This window comes from Acanthaster planci, linkage group LG14 (assembly GCF_054643075.1).
Source record: "Acanthaster planci isolate LZ-2023a linkage group LG14, COTS_SCS, whole genome shotgun sequence".
In the NCBI taxonomy this organism is placed as follows: Eukaryota; Metazoa; Echinodermata; class Asteroidea; order Valvatida; family Acanthasteridae; genus Acanthaster; species Acanthaster planci.
The window spans coordinates 6,149,581-6,165,829 of record NC_141790.1 but is presented as its reverse complement, the minus strand read 5'-3'; the positions used below and the strand labels follow the sequence as shown (position 1 = coordinate 6,165,829).

The 16,249-nt window shown below is 39.2% G+C and overlaps 1 protein-coding gene across 2 annotated transcripts in view; it reads left to right on the top strand.

Moving 5' to 3' along the window:
- LOC110975728 (uncharacterized) overlaps positions 1 to 16,249 on the top strand; it is a 58,008-nt gene that overhangs the window by 36,982 nt on the left and 4,777 nt on the right. For both annotated transcript variants that reach the window (XM_022228458.2, XM_022228459.2), the window contains exon 7: positions 7,554 to 7,675. In XM_022228458.2, the coding sequence (XP_022084150.2) occupies positions 7,554 to 7,675 (122 nt within the window). The remainder of the gene's footprint in view (positions 1 to 7,553; positions 7,676 to 16,249) is intronic.

The window sequence follows — 16,249 nt, the reverse complement described above, 5'->3', positions numbered from 1 at the left end:
AGTTTAATGGTTATTACTGTTTGACATATGTACAAATAGATAGGTACTATCACCCAAGCCCATGCTGAAAGATGTTAAAATAATAAAGATATCTCCAGAATTTTTTATAAAAGTTCCATCCTAAATATATATGTATGTTGTCTTCAATTAGAGACAATAAAAACTGTCAGAAAATTCCCATCAGTTTGCCTGATACAACAAATTTAAGTAAACATTAAAGTCATTAAAATGCAACTTTTTCATTTCAAACAAACAGCAATAAGCAATAACTGAAAGACTGAAGCGTTCATTCATTTAGTTGTCAAATCATTCAGAAGCACTGCCGTCATCAATTTCCATCTGAGATGAATTAGCACAACTTACACCATTACACACTACACACATCCATGTACAGTCAATGCCAATCTTCTTGCAAGTGCATTAGTAGGTGTTGCAGCCAGTCTTGCAGTTACACCTGAAAATCTTGATCAACGTCTGCTGCAGGAGGGAGATGTGTCTGTAGCGGAAGTAACTGGCCAGTAGTGACCTTCCATCCCCATTCCTCTGGTTTGAATTGCCCAGCTGTCCAAGTCTGAATCTGGAAGTATACTTGCAGACTACGATACTGTATAGCAGCAGATGTTAGTGGCAGTGTCTTAGGCTCCACAAATATGCCGCTTTTTGCCACCTTCTCACAGAAACGCTTGTAACAAAGGATATCTATACCTTCATCTTTCTTGTCATAATAGATGTAGAGCCAATGATTTTCCATTTCAAAAATGGGTATTTTCCGTTTTGCCAAATCCCAAATTCTGCTTCAGAAATTCAAATTCCGTTTCATACTTTCGTAAGGATGAAATAGGAGAGCAAGTTTTAAATTACGCACGGAAACCATTTGCCCAACCACATCAAAAAGAAAAAAAGAAAGAAAAGAAACAAAAATCAGAACAATATTGTTTGGAAATACTCTGCAATGTTTCCAACATTTTAAAACATTTCTGTAGTGAAAATTGAATAAAAAATCCAGACGATAAATACTGCACACCCCACTCCTTGATTTCCCACCAGCACACGATCGCCAAAAACTTGCTACGATTAACCGGCGGACAATTCATGTGCCACTCCTCGTGTATGAAATCACATGTAAATGTACAGTGAAGTCACAAAGTAGGTCTTGCATGTAACAGTCTCTGATCACGATATGTTAATGATGGACATTGACTAGCCATTTTCTTTGGCAGGAGTGCAACAAATTTCAGAAAGTTAACATTAAATCTGAGCCATAACCCCTTCACGCCGGGACGCGTAAAAGACCCACCGTAAAAATTGAGATCCTGGGCCCACTTTTCAACTATTATTCTTGGCTTACACTCGAGCGAACACGGTTAAAGAAGGCAGACTCTGGTATTCCTTTTTGTTGGTTGTTTCAAATGGAAAAGTTGCATGCAGTTTTCGGACTGTCATATACCAGGCTATGAGGGCACTATTTCAGAATTACGGTTACACCTGCCTGGGGTTTCAATTTTCAACAAACTGTCGTATATTGAACCATAGATGGCGTTGTTGCACAACATAGGGTTTGTACACACATTGTCCAGCATAATGCGTGAGCAGTCCTCAACTTCGACTGAGAATTACTACCAGAACGAAAGAGAAATCAGACTAAATTTTCCCTTCCGTTCAATTGCAAATATACCCAAGAGTCCAAATATCAAATAATAAGTTTTTTCCAGTTCAGACAAAAATCACGTGAAATTAAAAGAGCAGTTTTCCTGCGTACGTGTTTCTAGCCCGTTGACTTTGTACACGTTTTCGAGCCACATTTTTGGTAACTTTGTAATGTTTGATCGTTCCCAAAGTGATAGCCAACAAAGACCCTGATGCAAGATTTATTGCAAAGGGATGACATCATGATGACATCATCACCTTATTTTATATTCATTTTTGAATATTTAATTTTTCCCTTAGGTTTTGTACACGTTTTTCTACTTAACACAAATGAACAAGTAGTCTTTAATTTCAGCTCAACATTACTATAAGAACGAGAGAGAAATCGGGTACTTTACGCTGTTATTTGATTTGAAATCTGCCTAAGAGTCCAAATATGAAATAATATTTCATAAAAATTGTTCAGTTTGAGCGCAAATCATATGACTTCAACTTACAGGAGCAGTGTTTCTGCAAACGAGTTTATAGCCCACTGACTTTGTACATGTTTTCATGGCACAGTTTTGAAACCTTTGCGATGTTTGATCGTTATCAAACTGACAGCCAATAAAGACCCTGAAAGAAAAATTATTGTAAGTAAATGACGTCATCATGTGATTTGAATTTTCAATATTTATTTCAGCCCATTGACTTTGTACACGTTTTCAAGTCAGCATTTGGGTTAGTTTGAAAGGTTTGATCAACTTCAAAGTTACAGACAACAAAGACCCTGATGAAAGAATTATGCTTATTATATGACGTTATGATGATGTCATCACAAAATTTTAAATTGATTTTTGGATATTTAATCTTTCCCCACGGGTTTTGTACACGTATTTCAAGAGCTTATCTTCAGCACGTTGGTAAATCTGAATTATTTCCTTCAATGTACTCATGAATTCCCTAATGAAGAAAGGCTCCCTCCAAAAAAGAATCGTCAAAATAACTTCACCAGGGTCACATGATGTAAAGCTGCAGTTTTCCCCATAGGTTTTGTACACGTTTTTCTGCTACACAATATTATCAATGTTAATGAGAGTAGTCCTGAACTTTGGCTGAGAATCGCTATGAGAACGAAAAAAAAATCTTTTTTTTCGTCTTTGTTAATTACATCTATACCCAAGAGTCCTATTATCAAATTATTTTTCAGAATTTTCTTTCAGTTTCAGCAAATCAGTAATAAACTAGAGGTGGTGTTTGTGAACAAACACATAGCTGTTCCCAAAATGTTTTTTAATTGTCTTTTGATGACTGTCAACGAGTATCATAAGTTCGCAATTAATTGGATTACAAATAATTGCCAAAGTGGCATGTGTAAAACAAATTATCACTGCCATTGAACGTATAGTTCATGAGATATGATGATTTGTGTGTTAAAATACAACTTCCGGTCAAACCAGAAGTACAGGTCACATGAGGTCAAGATATCAATTTTCATCTACAACACGTCCCTGACCATGTGCACACCAAATTTGAGTTAAATTGGTCAAATAGTTTACTAGTTATTATACTTTAAAGAATGAACTTTGAATTGCGGTCACGTGACTCCTGATGAGGTCACAATACAAAAAGTTTCGAGGCTCATCATCTGATGATGTTTAATTACTATACCACATTTGAAATTGATCGGACTGAAAATAATTGCCAAAGTTCCTTGTAGAGAAAGTGCACCTTTAACGTCAGGTGATTTTTCTCCTCATGACTTCATCATCACATCCGGTCAATATTCCTTGAAAGCCCTCTCTTTTGAATATATCTGCAAGATTTTAAACCCGATCGGATAATCTACTTAAGGAGATAAAGGGCCTTAAAGAGTGTATTCTCAAGAGACATCGGTCTGCAAACTCCACCCTTATTTGCATAATCATAAATATGCATTGCCACTCTAAAAATGTAATTCTTTGATAATATCTAATGTAACAATAATTGATTGCACATATCAGATATTCTGTATACAAAATTTAAGAAAGACAGTGCAGGACCACTATTGATGACATCTGTTGCACTATCCTGGACATTTTGGCGCAAAAACTGAATTTCACTTTTTGTAACTGTGACTAGAATGGTGTACTGTATGATATACACTCCAAACCACTCTCGCATTCATCGGCAGACGCCATGTGGGATCTGTAAGGGTCTGATGTTGTCATTGACTTCATCACCTGTCATGTTTGGGGTTCATGACTTAATATGTCCCCACGTAGATCAGGTGTCACGCCTTCTTTAAGCAACGAAAGAGTAAAATCCATGCCAACATTTGACATTTTGATGATGTCACTATGAAAAAAGCGATACATCGGTATTCAACAAAATACGATGTTGACGATGACTACATCAGTATATGATTTGAAGAATACTGTACCCAACCGAATTTACCGGAATATTTAAATATTAGAAATTTAATAATAAATCAGGCTTCTGGTCGATATTCTCCTTCTACTGCCTCCACGTCCGGATTTGCTGTTTCAACCCAGGTCTCGTCTACTGCATCCAGACCCCACTCCACCTACACTTAACATGTTGGGTGTTGTCAAGTGATCCTTTGAGCAGGAGGCCTTTCTCAAGACACTGCCGCCTTGGCTGCCAAGGGTCGACGAGAGTCCACAAGAAAGATTTATGACAGCTGGTTACATTATTTTGATTCGTAGCGCAATGGTGGATCCAACCGTTGCACCTCTTTGAGTCGTGACCGATTTTTTTGTTCATCTTTTCCACTCTGGCCTCCTTGTCTCCACAATTCGAAATTAACACTCCGCGATCACGGCGGTGCACAGCAGCTTCGCTGATGGCTTGTCGATATCTAGCAACACAGCGATCCACCACCTCTTACGTGGAACATTTATTGAACGGCCTCCCCTGCAGCATCTTGTTCCTGCGTGATGTCTTGGCTATGTCCTCCGACTTCTGTCTCAACCCCCCTTTGAGCCAGCAGGCCGTGCCTCCCTCCTGCACCTCAGCATCAACTGGTATTCATACTGGCTGTGGTGACTTCTCGTTGGGGTTGCAAAATTAAGGCTTTCTCCATAGCCGAGGGTCACATTCAAGCCTTTGGGGGTATGTCTTGTTCCGGAGTTAGGCTTCCTTACTAAGAATCAAACTCCGTCCTTCCATCCCCCGGATATCTTCATCTCAGCAATCCAGTCCTTAGCATCATCATCATCGGATAAACTTTGGTGTCCTGTTCGCATGCTGAAATGGTACCTTGATAGGACGAAGGACATTCAGGGGCCAATTACATATCTATTCATCACTTCTACCCAACCTCATCGTCCAGCTTCCAGGGATACAATTGCTAGGTGGGTCGTTTTGCTGTAATTTGGTAACGTGGATTGGCCTTCTGACTCTGATGACCAAAGTCTAAGGCATATTCTTACCCATGATGTGGCACGTCATCCTCATGGGCCCATTTCAAAGGGGTTCCTGTGATAGACATTTGTAAAGCTGCTAGTTGGAAAACCCATTCCACATTCACACCTGTTATCTCAGTGATGTTTTGCAGAGGGACCCATTCTCATGGACTGACTGTGCTCTGGATGGCATTGCAGTAGCCCAACTGCCGGCCATCCTTTGCTTGTTCAAGAGGAGACAATCACATATTTGTGTTCTCCTCATAACGATGTGTCAGTTGCTGTTGCTGTCAAAGTTTTCTCTTCACTTGAAGACATTGTGTAATGCAACTGAATGGCCAGGAAGCAGCCAAGCAAATGTATACCCAGCACTTCAGAAAATGCTGCTTTTCGACGAAACAAATAACGAATGGCCCGTGTATATCCCGAGTGTGTGGTGCTGGGGTGCTGCGGTGCTGCCCACGTGTTCCCAGTCCAGCAGGGCTGTAAACAATGGTGCGCACACGTTGTCAATGGCCTGTATTCATTGCGCTTTGAGCCCACACAGAATGCATTGCATAAGCCCTGACCGCAGCCTCGAGCGCTGCTCCATGGAGATTACCCAGGGTATTCAATCAAAGACAATGGGGTGTTCTGATGAAAAAAATCCCATTTACCAAGTATCAGGGGATCAACCAACTCTCCAGGTTGCCCCAGATTTCCATTCAATGCAAAGGTCCCTGGTCCCAGTAATTACAGATGTACACTGAATAAAGTTTGGTATGATGCTACAGCCGTCTCCCAGTTATTAGACTTTTCTCCTGGCGCGGCTTATGCCGTCTCCCAGTGTGAAGGGGTTAAGTCCACTTCTTGTAGAAATATTGCCTTTCACTTCTTCCTTTCGGGCTTATCCCTTGAATCTTGTTGAAAGGCATCTTGATTTATATCACAACTGGTGTATTCGGTGCTCTGTATGCCAAAATAGACCTTCGCTTTATTTATAAACCCTAGCCTTACTTTGTTATGGGTGGCCAAAAGAAAAAATATGTTCTTCCACGCTGTAAAAAACTTCTGTTGCCTCAATCCCCCTTTCAAGTTTCTGCTCCAATGATTGTTGAAATGAGAAGGATTGTGAGAATGTTTTCTTCTTCTTCCACCTCTTTCCTAATCTGATTTTTAACATTTTCCATTGTTTTTATAATCATATTTTATTTCTGAATATATGTGTTTGTGATCTGTCATCGCAAGTATGAAAGTATCTACAGCTGTGATGTTGCCAAAAAAACAGGTTTCTTGAGGCCATCGCTGACAAAGTTCCTCATAACTGCCAGGTCAAACTGAAACTTTGTATATTTGGTCCGTGCCGCAAATTGCACATCCTACCTGGAGTCATCCTTCTTTGAATATCGAGGGGCTGGTCTGGTCATGTAGGCTTATTGCCCACAATTGGCTATCGAGTCGTACTACGTGAACTCGCTTACTGTCTTCTGAGATTTTCCTGACCTCATTTAGTCATCAAATAACTGCTCACTGTGAGCAATCTTATGATATCCCCATTATCATATCTTCTCAATCAAACTATACTAAAATTGCATCTTGGCCAGAGCATTTGAGACTAAAGGTAATCCAATCCTTCGTATTTCTCAGTGTCGCCTCATGCTATGAACCACTGTGCATAACACCATTAAGCACTTACAGGCTGTCTGCCACAAATGCATGGCCAGTTATCTCTTGAAAATGCCCTTGCACTTGTGTATTGTCGGGTACAATGAGATTCAGATGCTGAAAGAATCAAACACTATACATGGACACGCTTCACGAGAAGACAAACCAAATTGTACACTTACCATACCAATTTAATACCTTTTGCCTAAAACTCAAACTACAAACTTATAAAATAAATGTACAATGTAGACTTCAAGCTTAATTTATACATGTTTCATCAGGAGACTTTGTATGAAATCAATGGTGTATCCTAAAAGATATGACCCACATGTTTGCATCTTGTTCATTTAATTATCCTAAAAGTCTCACATTCTCCAATTGCATTTTTCACACACCCTAGTGCAAAGAATATTCTGTACATTCTGAAAATGCAAGTATATCTATTCTGTGACTAAGGTCTATAAATTAGTCAGTGCAGACATTTATTCCTACCGATAATTGTCTACTTTATACATTTCTCAATCAATGTTTTCTGCAAATGAAAAACGTCAGTTACTACTGAACTGGTAATGATGCTGCTGTAATGTTGAGGACATCTTGAAATTGTGCTTATCCCAGTTGCTTGCAGATACATGTACGTGGATTTCAGTTGCTAAAGGTTGATTTGTGTGAGATACAAGTTGACCTCAAAGCTGGATGAGGCCAACATGAATGGAACAGCTCAGAGAAATTTCAGCAGTACTGAATGTTGAGTGATGTGATTTTCAAAAATGAATCTTAAAAAAGGCTGTGTAGCCTTAATCTATGGACTGATGAGTGCACTCGGACCAAAACAGCATCTAATACATCTGTCTATCTTTTTCATTCCTTTCTAAGGTTATCGCCCAGCACAGATGAAAGTTCCTCATTTTTTCTTCAAAATGTTTGCAAAGTTTGATTCTACCGCTAATAGGATTGCACCAATGTGGGGGAAAGAGACTGTGTTTGACAACTCAAAGGTATTCAATTTTTACATGTTTTACAATGTTTACAATCAACATGCACGGCATATTTCATATGCTGTGCATTTTGATTTTCTTAAATTTAAATCTTTAACTAAATTCTTTTATTTAGCTTTTGCCCAGTAATGACATTTTTAATGGTTTCATGTATACACTTGTACATGTTGATGCAGGTTAAAATATTTTACAGCATTTATGATTTTTTTTGAGTGTCCATAATATAACAAGTTAAAAGTTGAAAATTGTTTTAAAGCAGAGAGATTTACTGTAAAGTAGTTTATGAAAAACAGTGTATAGGGTTGCAGTCATATTAATGTGAAATTTTGACTTCTAAAAACACTTTGACTTGTTCTCTGAATTTTTTACATTGCAAGGACAGTTGGTTATGGAAACGCAAGTGGCTCAAGCCAACACCAAACTAAACAAAATTGAAATGAAAGGGCTCGAAATTAACAGGCGTAGGTACATGTAGCTTAAATGCTCCTGTTTGTCTCAGAAATGCGTCTGTAAATCATAATGACGGGCGCAAGTACTTACGCCCGTTTGATTCTGTAATGAAAATAGTCTATGTTAAGTAATTCGCTCTTCCCCTCTTATATTTTTTTGGTTTTAGTCTGCTCCTCTCATCCGTCACTCCCCCTGAGTTGTGTGTCAGTCTGGCCAGGCATGCTGTACATGCATTGTTGGCCTATTGTAGCCAAATTTCCATTGTTAGATTAGTATGCTGGTATTTAGTGTGCAGTGCACTGTGCTGGTTTCGGGAACAAAAGAGTCTTACGTAACTCCGCACAATCTGGGTTCTTTTTCCAAGGCTGGAGGCCTGGCTGAAATATTCAGGAGTCAGTGAAGTTAAACAGCCATTAAATGAAATGATGAATTTTTGAAGAATTTTGAAAACGGACACCCTCGCTCATATCAATTGGGACTTTTACTTGTCACCTGGGCTGGACATTGATCAAGTTCGGGATAATTTCAAGGATCTCTTGTTTGCGGCTGTTCGAGATACTGTTCCAGTAGCTAGAGGAAGAGGGAACAGAAGATGGCCTTGGATATCTAGTGGAACAATCCCCTTGGCTAGAAGTAAACATAGGGCCTTTAAAGCTGCTCGCGATGTGGCATTACCGCCACATCGCGAGCAGCTTTAAAGGCCCTATGTTTTTTTCCTAGCCAAGGGGATTGTTTCATCTTTGGGCCAAATACAGATCTTTACGTAACCAAGTGAAACAACTCACTAATAAGTTCTGTAATAACTACATTCAGGACCTAGCTCTAAATTGCGAAGCTAATGCTATTGCTAAGCAATTTTGGTCTTTTGTTAGTTCTAACCGTAAGAAAACCTCCAGTTCTAGCCTCCGTATTGGCGATTACATCACTAGTGATCCTAGTGCCATCGCTAATGAATTTAGTGCCAATTTCCAAAATAATTTTACCAAAGATAATGACCTATCCCGCGGTATTACATGTAATCATGCTTGTAATAAATTCTGCCTGTCCAGTATTCAGACCAACGATTCTGAGGTCAAGAAATTACTGAACACTCTTCAAGCCTACAGATTACCAGGTCTTGATGATATTTTTCCCATGTTACTCAAAATTGCTGCTAACAGTCTTGCTTACCCTTTAACTTTGATTTTTAATTTGTCCCTAAACATTGGTAAGATTCTCACTGAATGGAAATTTGCCAATATCATCCCCATACATAAATCCGGTGACTCTCATAACATTGCCAATTACAGACCCATTTCAGTTTGCTCGACGGTCAGTAAATGCCAGGAAAATGCCATCTTGTTAAACACATGTACAAGAGCGGTATAGTCTCTGACTGCCAGCATGGCTTCCTTCCAAAAAGGTCTTGCATTAACCAACTCACTACTTTATATCATCATTGGGCTGTTACTTTGGACGCTGTGAATCCCCCTCGCATTGACGCCATCTTTTTGGATTGGTCAAAAGTGTTTAATCGGGTGAGTCATAGTGTTCTCCTCCAAAAGTTACATAAATATGGCATTTGCGGTTCAGCCTTGCACTGTTTGAATCCTACTAAAAGTTACATAAATATGGCATTTGCGGTTCACCCTTGCACTGTTTGAATCCTACCAAAAGTTACATAAATATGGCATTTGCGGTTCACCCTTGCACTGTTTGAATCCTACCTTACTGGCTGCCAACAACGTATACCATTTTGTTGGGCACATTCTAACTTGGCCTCAGTCCCATCTGGCATTCCACAAGGTTCGGTTTTGGGGCCATTACTTATTAATATTTTTGCTTTTGACCTGTCTTTCTGTATCAAGTCCAGTCTTAGACAATATGCTGATGACACTGTCATTTATAGAGTTATCACTAGTGTGGAAGATGAGCGTATCTTACAGTCGGACCTGCGCCAGATTGACATATGGTGCAATCTCAACAAACTGCATCTTAATGTTGATAAATGCAAATTGATGACCATTACACGTTCTAAAAACCCACCTGAACCATCATACAATATAGGTTCTCATAGCCTTGAAATTGTCGATCATTAGAAATATCTAGGCGTTTATCTTTCGAGAGATCTTTCTTGGAATAAGCATGTAAACATTGTTGTTTCTAAAGCTAACAGAATGTGGGGGTTCAATAGATGACTTGTAAGTTGTAAAGATGGTCAACTTCTTGTTAAATTGTATTGTGCCATTGTTCGTCCTGTTTAGAGTATGCAGTCCCAGTCTGGTGCCCAAGTACTCTCTCTCAACAAACCATGTTGGAGGGATTACAGAGGAGATTTACTAGATCATGTTTGGGCCTCTCCCGGAGACATTTCACTAATTCCAATGTTGTCAACATTGAGTACTCTCTCCGATGCACCAGACTTGGACTGCCGTATCTTATTAATAGATTTCATTTTTTATCCGTCATTTTTGTTAAATGTTTTTATAATAGATTTGATATGAGCATAGACAATTTTGTCTGGGTTAACAAGCGGCACATGGATCAAGTTGTTTTCACTCATCATTACTCCAGAACAAATGCTTTGTTCCATTCCTTATTTGTTAGATTCCCACATGAGTGGGCAACTTTGCCTTCTGATGGAACTAACAGTGTCTTGTTTAGTCACACCTTGTTTACCTCAAAACTTAAATCTCTCTGGTTTGTGCCAGGTGTGCACATTATGTAAAGAATTTTTTTTAAAAGTGGGTTCTATGTGTTTTAATTTTTTATTCTTTTATTTGAGGTTTTAAATAATGTTTTTAAATTTATTCTATACATGTTTATATGTATTTTGTATCAATACTGTCTGTATTCCATAGCTATTTTTGTAATCTGTGTCCCATTTTCTGTTTAGTCTAATCAATTTTTTTTTTTTTTGTCATTTTATTGTATTGACCTGCAAAATAATAAATGTAATGAAATGAAAATCTTGGAAAGGACCCGGCATCTTCTCTTGCTCAAGAAAAATCCACCCGGCAGCAAGTGGTTGATAGCCATTCACCTGAGGTTGGAGTTTTCAAGATTTTTTTATTTTTATTTCACACTTACATTTGTAGACGCTTAGGTCAGCTGCTTGGCAGTAGAGTGGGCGGGGCCACAATGGAAAATACTCAACTATTGTATTTTTGTCACTATTTTAATAATCACAGGTACCCACCCATTTCAGGAATCAGGTATCCACTTCCCTTTACTACCCATAAACACACACCTCTAGTTTAGGGACAACAGTATCAGTGTTAAGCAGAAAAATCCACATGTATACATGAATCAACTACTGACTGCTTCGATGTGGGATATGTTTTAAAGGCAGTGTAAAGGATGTGCATGTACTGCAATATGTCAAAATTTGCCAATTTGGACATTTTGATTTACTTGGTGTACCATTTCAAGGATCTGTTTTTTATTCTTTTAGTTAACTGCTTTGAGGGAAATCGAGAAAAACACTGTTCATGTTTAACACTCAGAGCCCAGCTCATGTTATTTGTGTCACACAAATTCATGGACTACAGGACGTTCCTGAGAGCCTGGGCAGTGCACAGATGAGGTGGATTGACAGACCATTGGATGAATTACAGCATCCCAATATGCATTTTTTCCATGGCTTTGTGCGGTAATAGTGGTTGGCAAATTTACCTTCAAGTTTGCGTTTCCTCTTCAACAATACAGTTTTCCTGGGCTCGTCCCTGGAGAACCCCTTTGGCCGGGGTACGGAGGACAGATTTTCCAATAGCCCTTAAGGCATGTAATGAAGCAAGCCATTTGTGGCTGCCAGGCAAACAACCAATCAAAGTTCAGGTTGCTCCGCACTGAAGGCAACTTCAGGCTTTTTCGGCCTCATTTTTCCCACGCCTTCGCCAAGCAAATCGTATAAAAAATCCCCACCCACCTTCCCATAGTACTATACATCCCGTAGGATTAGCGGTAGTGGAATAAAAACTGTTGTCGTCTCAATGGCCAGTTGATCCATGGCAGATTGTATTGGGGCAGTTGGATTGGTTGAGGGGATTGATGGTTGTCTGCCCAAACCGGGCCAATGCCCTTGGCAGAGTCAGTGAGGGGTTGGGACTCGGTACAGTCCAGGGGTAACATATGGACTTAATATAGTTCATCATTGGCGGAGTTGAACTTGGTACAGTCCAGGGGGCTATGTGGCCTCGATACAGTCTGTTATATTTTATCTGAGCACTACAGGGACCGTGGCTCTCTAGCCATGGGGAGGGGACTCGGTATAGTCCCCCAGGCCAGATGTTAGTAGTGCTTGGGGGATGGTATGGCCTGTAGTTCTGGCCTACTTTGTTATGTGAACTCGTAGAGCTCACCATTTATATACATGTACAGTATGCATTTGCATGTCTGAGAGTTACAGGGGCAGTGGAATATCTAGCCCAGGGGGTAGGGACATGTGCTGGTCCCTTAGGGGTATTTGAATAAGGTACATGTAGTTCTTGGGGGTGTATGTGTCCTGAGACAGGCACTGGATTGTGAACTCGGTATAGTTCACTTGGGGAGTGAGTCATACGGACTGCACGGGTCTAGGGGCACTTTTAGTACTTTGTGCTTTGTGCTTTGAGCAGTAGCTCATGAGGACATACTTCACCAACCATCCAGTCATTAATACAAAGGGACTGGGTTTGGGTGTAAATTTCTGTTTTCTCACCCCTCCCTGGGCCTGTTGAATTCTTCCCCCAGACTTCCTCCTTTGTACCTCTAAGTGGTTGGGGTAGGGTGTAATTTCCCCAAAAAGATGAGGAAGGGGAAGTTACCTGCCAAACATGCTAGACAGATACAAAATGGGCATTTTTTTCTCACACCAATCATTAATTGGCGAAGACAACTCTTTCTCTTTGGTCTTATTACATAACACACTTATTCTTCCGAATCTCTCCTACTGCAATATCGTCTGGGCGAATTCAAGTAGTCGCAAATTGCATTCTTTATTTGTCTCTCAAAAACGTGCCATTAGAATATGCACTCTCTCACACTCTCGTGCTCACAGTGCACCCTTGTTTGCACAACTTCGCACCCTTACTGTCTTTGACATACATAAACTTCAAACTGGTATCTTCATGTACAAATTCTATCGTAACCTCCTCCCTTCCACTTTTGCCTCTTACTTTAGATCTATTGAAACTGTTCACAGCTATTCTACTAGATCCCGGTGTAATCTTTATATTCCTTTCACTCGTACCTCTTATTCAATGCACACACTTCGCTTTTATGGAGCCCGACTTTGGAACACCATCGACAATCAAATTAAAGGTCAATCTTCTTTGGGTTGTTTCAAAACTTCGTATAAAAGAGCCCTCCTATCCCATTACACGGCACAGCTTGCTCTTTAATTGTCTTATTTATATTTATTTTATTATGTTACTTCGTGGATTATCATTGCCTTCTTTGGCTTTCAAATTAGCTGATCAGATTTTCGTCCATTAATTATTGTTTTGTCTTGTCTTTTGTCTTGTCTGTTCGTCATCTGTCTTGTTTCTGTCCTGTCTGCCATGTCTGTCTTGTTTTGTCTTGTCTGCCATGCCTATCTTGTTTTGTCTTGTCTGCCATGTCTGTCTTGTTTTTGTTCAGTCTGTCATGTCTGTCCAAAGGCTGTTCCCCATAAGCCCTGGCTTCCCTGAACAGCCTCCATACTCATTAATTCCGTGATGCTTCTGCTATTGTTTTCTCTTTTGTAAGTTGTTTTTTTTCATTACTCTGATTTCTGTGACTAATGTTTTTATTAATCAATCATGTACAGTGTTATACAATGATATTACGAATTTCATGACTTTCCTGTGCTTTATCTTGCTCCCGTAAGAGTATGGAAATAAATGTGAATTGAATTGAAGTGGATAGTCAAACTTGCTTGTACATGTAGTTACAGTGTACCTTGTAGTTATTGTACTTATCGTTGTAGTTTTATTGGCTGTAAAGCTCGAGTTACCAGTTCCAGATTACTTATTTTTTGTATTTCCATCATTAAATGCCAGTTGTTATTGCAACCAAGCAGAGCATCTTCGCTAAAGTAGGGCTAGTTAATACTCCTGCCACACACCGTATTCAATGTGATAGACTCACCACCTGGGTTTTTGTAACAAGGAATATTGCGAACGCATTCATAGTCTAGATTTAACCAATGTAAGACCAGTTTTGCTGCAAAGGGCAAGGTCTCTTACGATACATGTATTTCCAAAATGTTAGCCTTCCAATTCCAGGTGGATTATGTTGTCAGGTATTTGTCATGTAAAGGGAATTACTCATCTTGAATGGTGGAAAACAGTGGTTAATGTTAATAAAACTCGGCGAAGGCTGTCGAGGCAACAGGCAAATCTGTTTCCCAGCTTCAGGCCTTCCTCTGTACAGCCAGTGCAACGCTGAAAATTTGTCAAATAAACACTGTGTCATCGTGCAGTGAATTAACTGCAGTCACTGAACAACCAAAACGTACATTGCACATGTATCAGTATGTGGTACATATACACATGCACAATCAGCCATATTCATTCTTCACACGTAGCCTTCTACGTCGGTCAAAAATCGTCCACACACTTTCAGTGCCCATTATTATAAACACTTAAAAAACCAATAAATGTGCCAACTATCCTTGCATTTGGGGCATAAGGGTTAACTGTGGTTGGAAAATAAAGAAAGCTAAATGTCTCAAAATTGGAAATTTGTAAAAAAAAAAACTAGGCTTCGCTGTGGAGCTCAGGAGTGACCATGATCAATTTGGGCCATGCATTAGCTTAAAGGGTTATAACATGATGATATATTCACATGAGGTAAATTTCCACAGTTTCATAAAGAAACTCTACTTTTTATAAACCAGTCCATGAGTCCAAATTATCTTTGAGGCTGTGAGTCATAGTTGTATATCTATTGTTTTAGTTCATAATGAGTTAAAGTGTACTGAAGGCGCATTGGCAGTTTGTACCTTACTCTTGGCAACAAATTTCTCTTTTCTCAAAAATGACAGCATTCCTTGCGGTAAGATATCACAGACAATCTGACGCTATTATGTGCCTACTTTACACTAAGAAATTTTAAGATAATTTGACAGTCCCGTTTTTGAGATCTTGCATATCTCGTTCTCATGGTCGGACATCCAGGAACTTCTGTACATTATTGACTAGCACGAAGGTTAAATTTGCCACTTTACCGTGTGTTAAAAGTCCATAGTGATGTCACGCCAACCGTGGGAATACAGTCTTTCAGCCTCAAAAGACTCATAGCAAGGGTTTTAACACTATCCTTCACCACAGCTCTGTCTTGAATTCTCTGCAATATTTTCTTCACATAATTGTCTTAAATTTAAGCAAAATGAGAAGTGTCTCTGTCTGTAAATTTTGGGCCTTGTTTTGGCAGGGTAGCCTAACTCAAGAAATGGTATTTTAAGAAAATTTAGTTTAAACTTCAGTTTGCTGCAATTTTTGTCAACATCTAGATTTTAAACTCTCCAAATTTGTGATCATGGGAGATACCTTATTTTATTTTTCTCAAATTTTGAAGGCAAATTTCTTGGTGGTTTCAAATAAATGATTTTAAGGAGTTACTTTTGCTGTATTTATTGTGTATACATGCATGCATCATATTGATGGCCAAAAAGTGTATCTTCAGATACATTTTTATTCCAAATACTTGAGTTGTTTTGCAATGAAGACCTACATGTAGTGAAGTTCTTTTACCATGAAGACTTTAAGAAGTTATTAATCCAATTGAAGACTCACAACACAATGCAAGAATAAGTTACAATGTTTTGCTATGAAAGCATTGTTAGTGTTCGTAGCTAATAACATGGACACAAGGTATTTTACCATTATAAAAAAGTAAGACTAATATACTGGTGGGTGATGTTACCATGAAAACGGCACGTTTGGTCCTGTTGAAAGTTTCAGAAATAAACAGAGCACCTTCAGTAACCCTAGAAATAGTATAAAATTGGTAATTTTAGGTTAAATTGCTTTGCTGTGAAAGGGGACCATGCTGCTTCACGAAAATTGTAAAATATGCATGGACTTGGTACATCACTGTATCAGATTAACTGTGTGGTCTAATGTACCTTACCTAACAAACATTTTTGGAGGAGAATCTGCACTCGTCTCTAAGTGCAGCAGA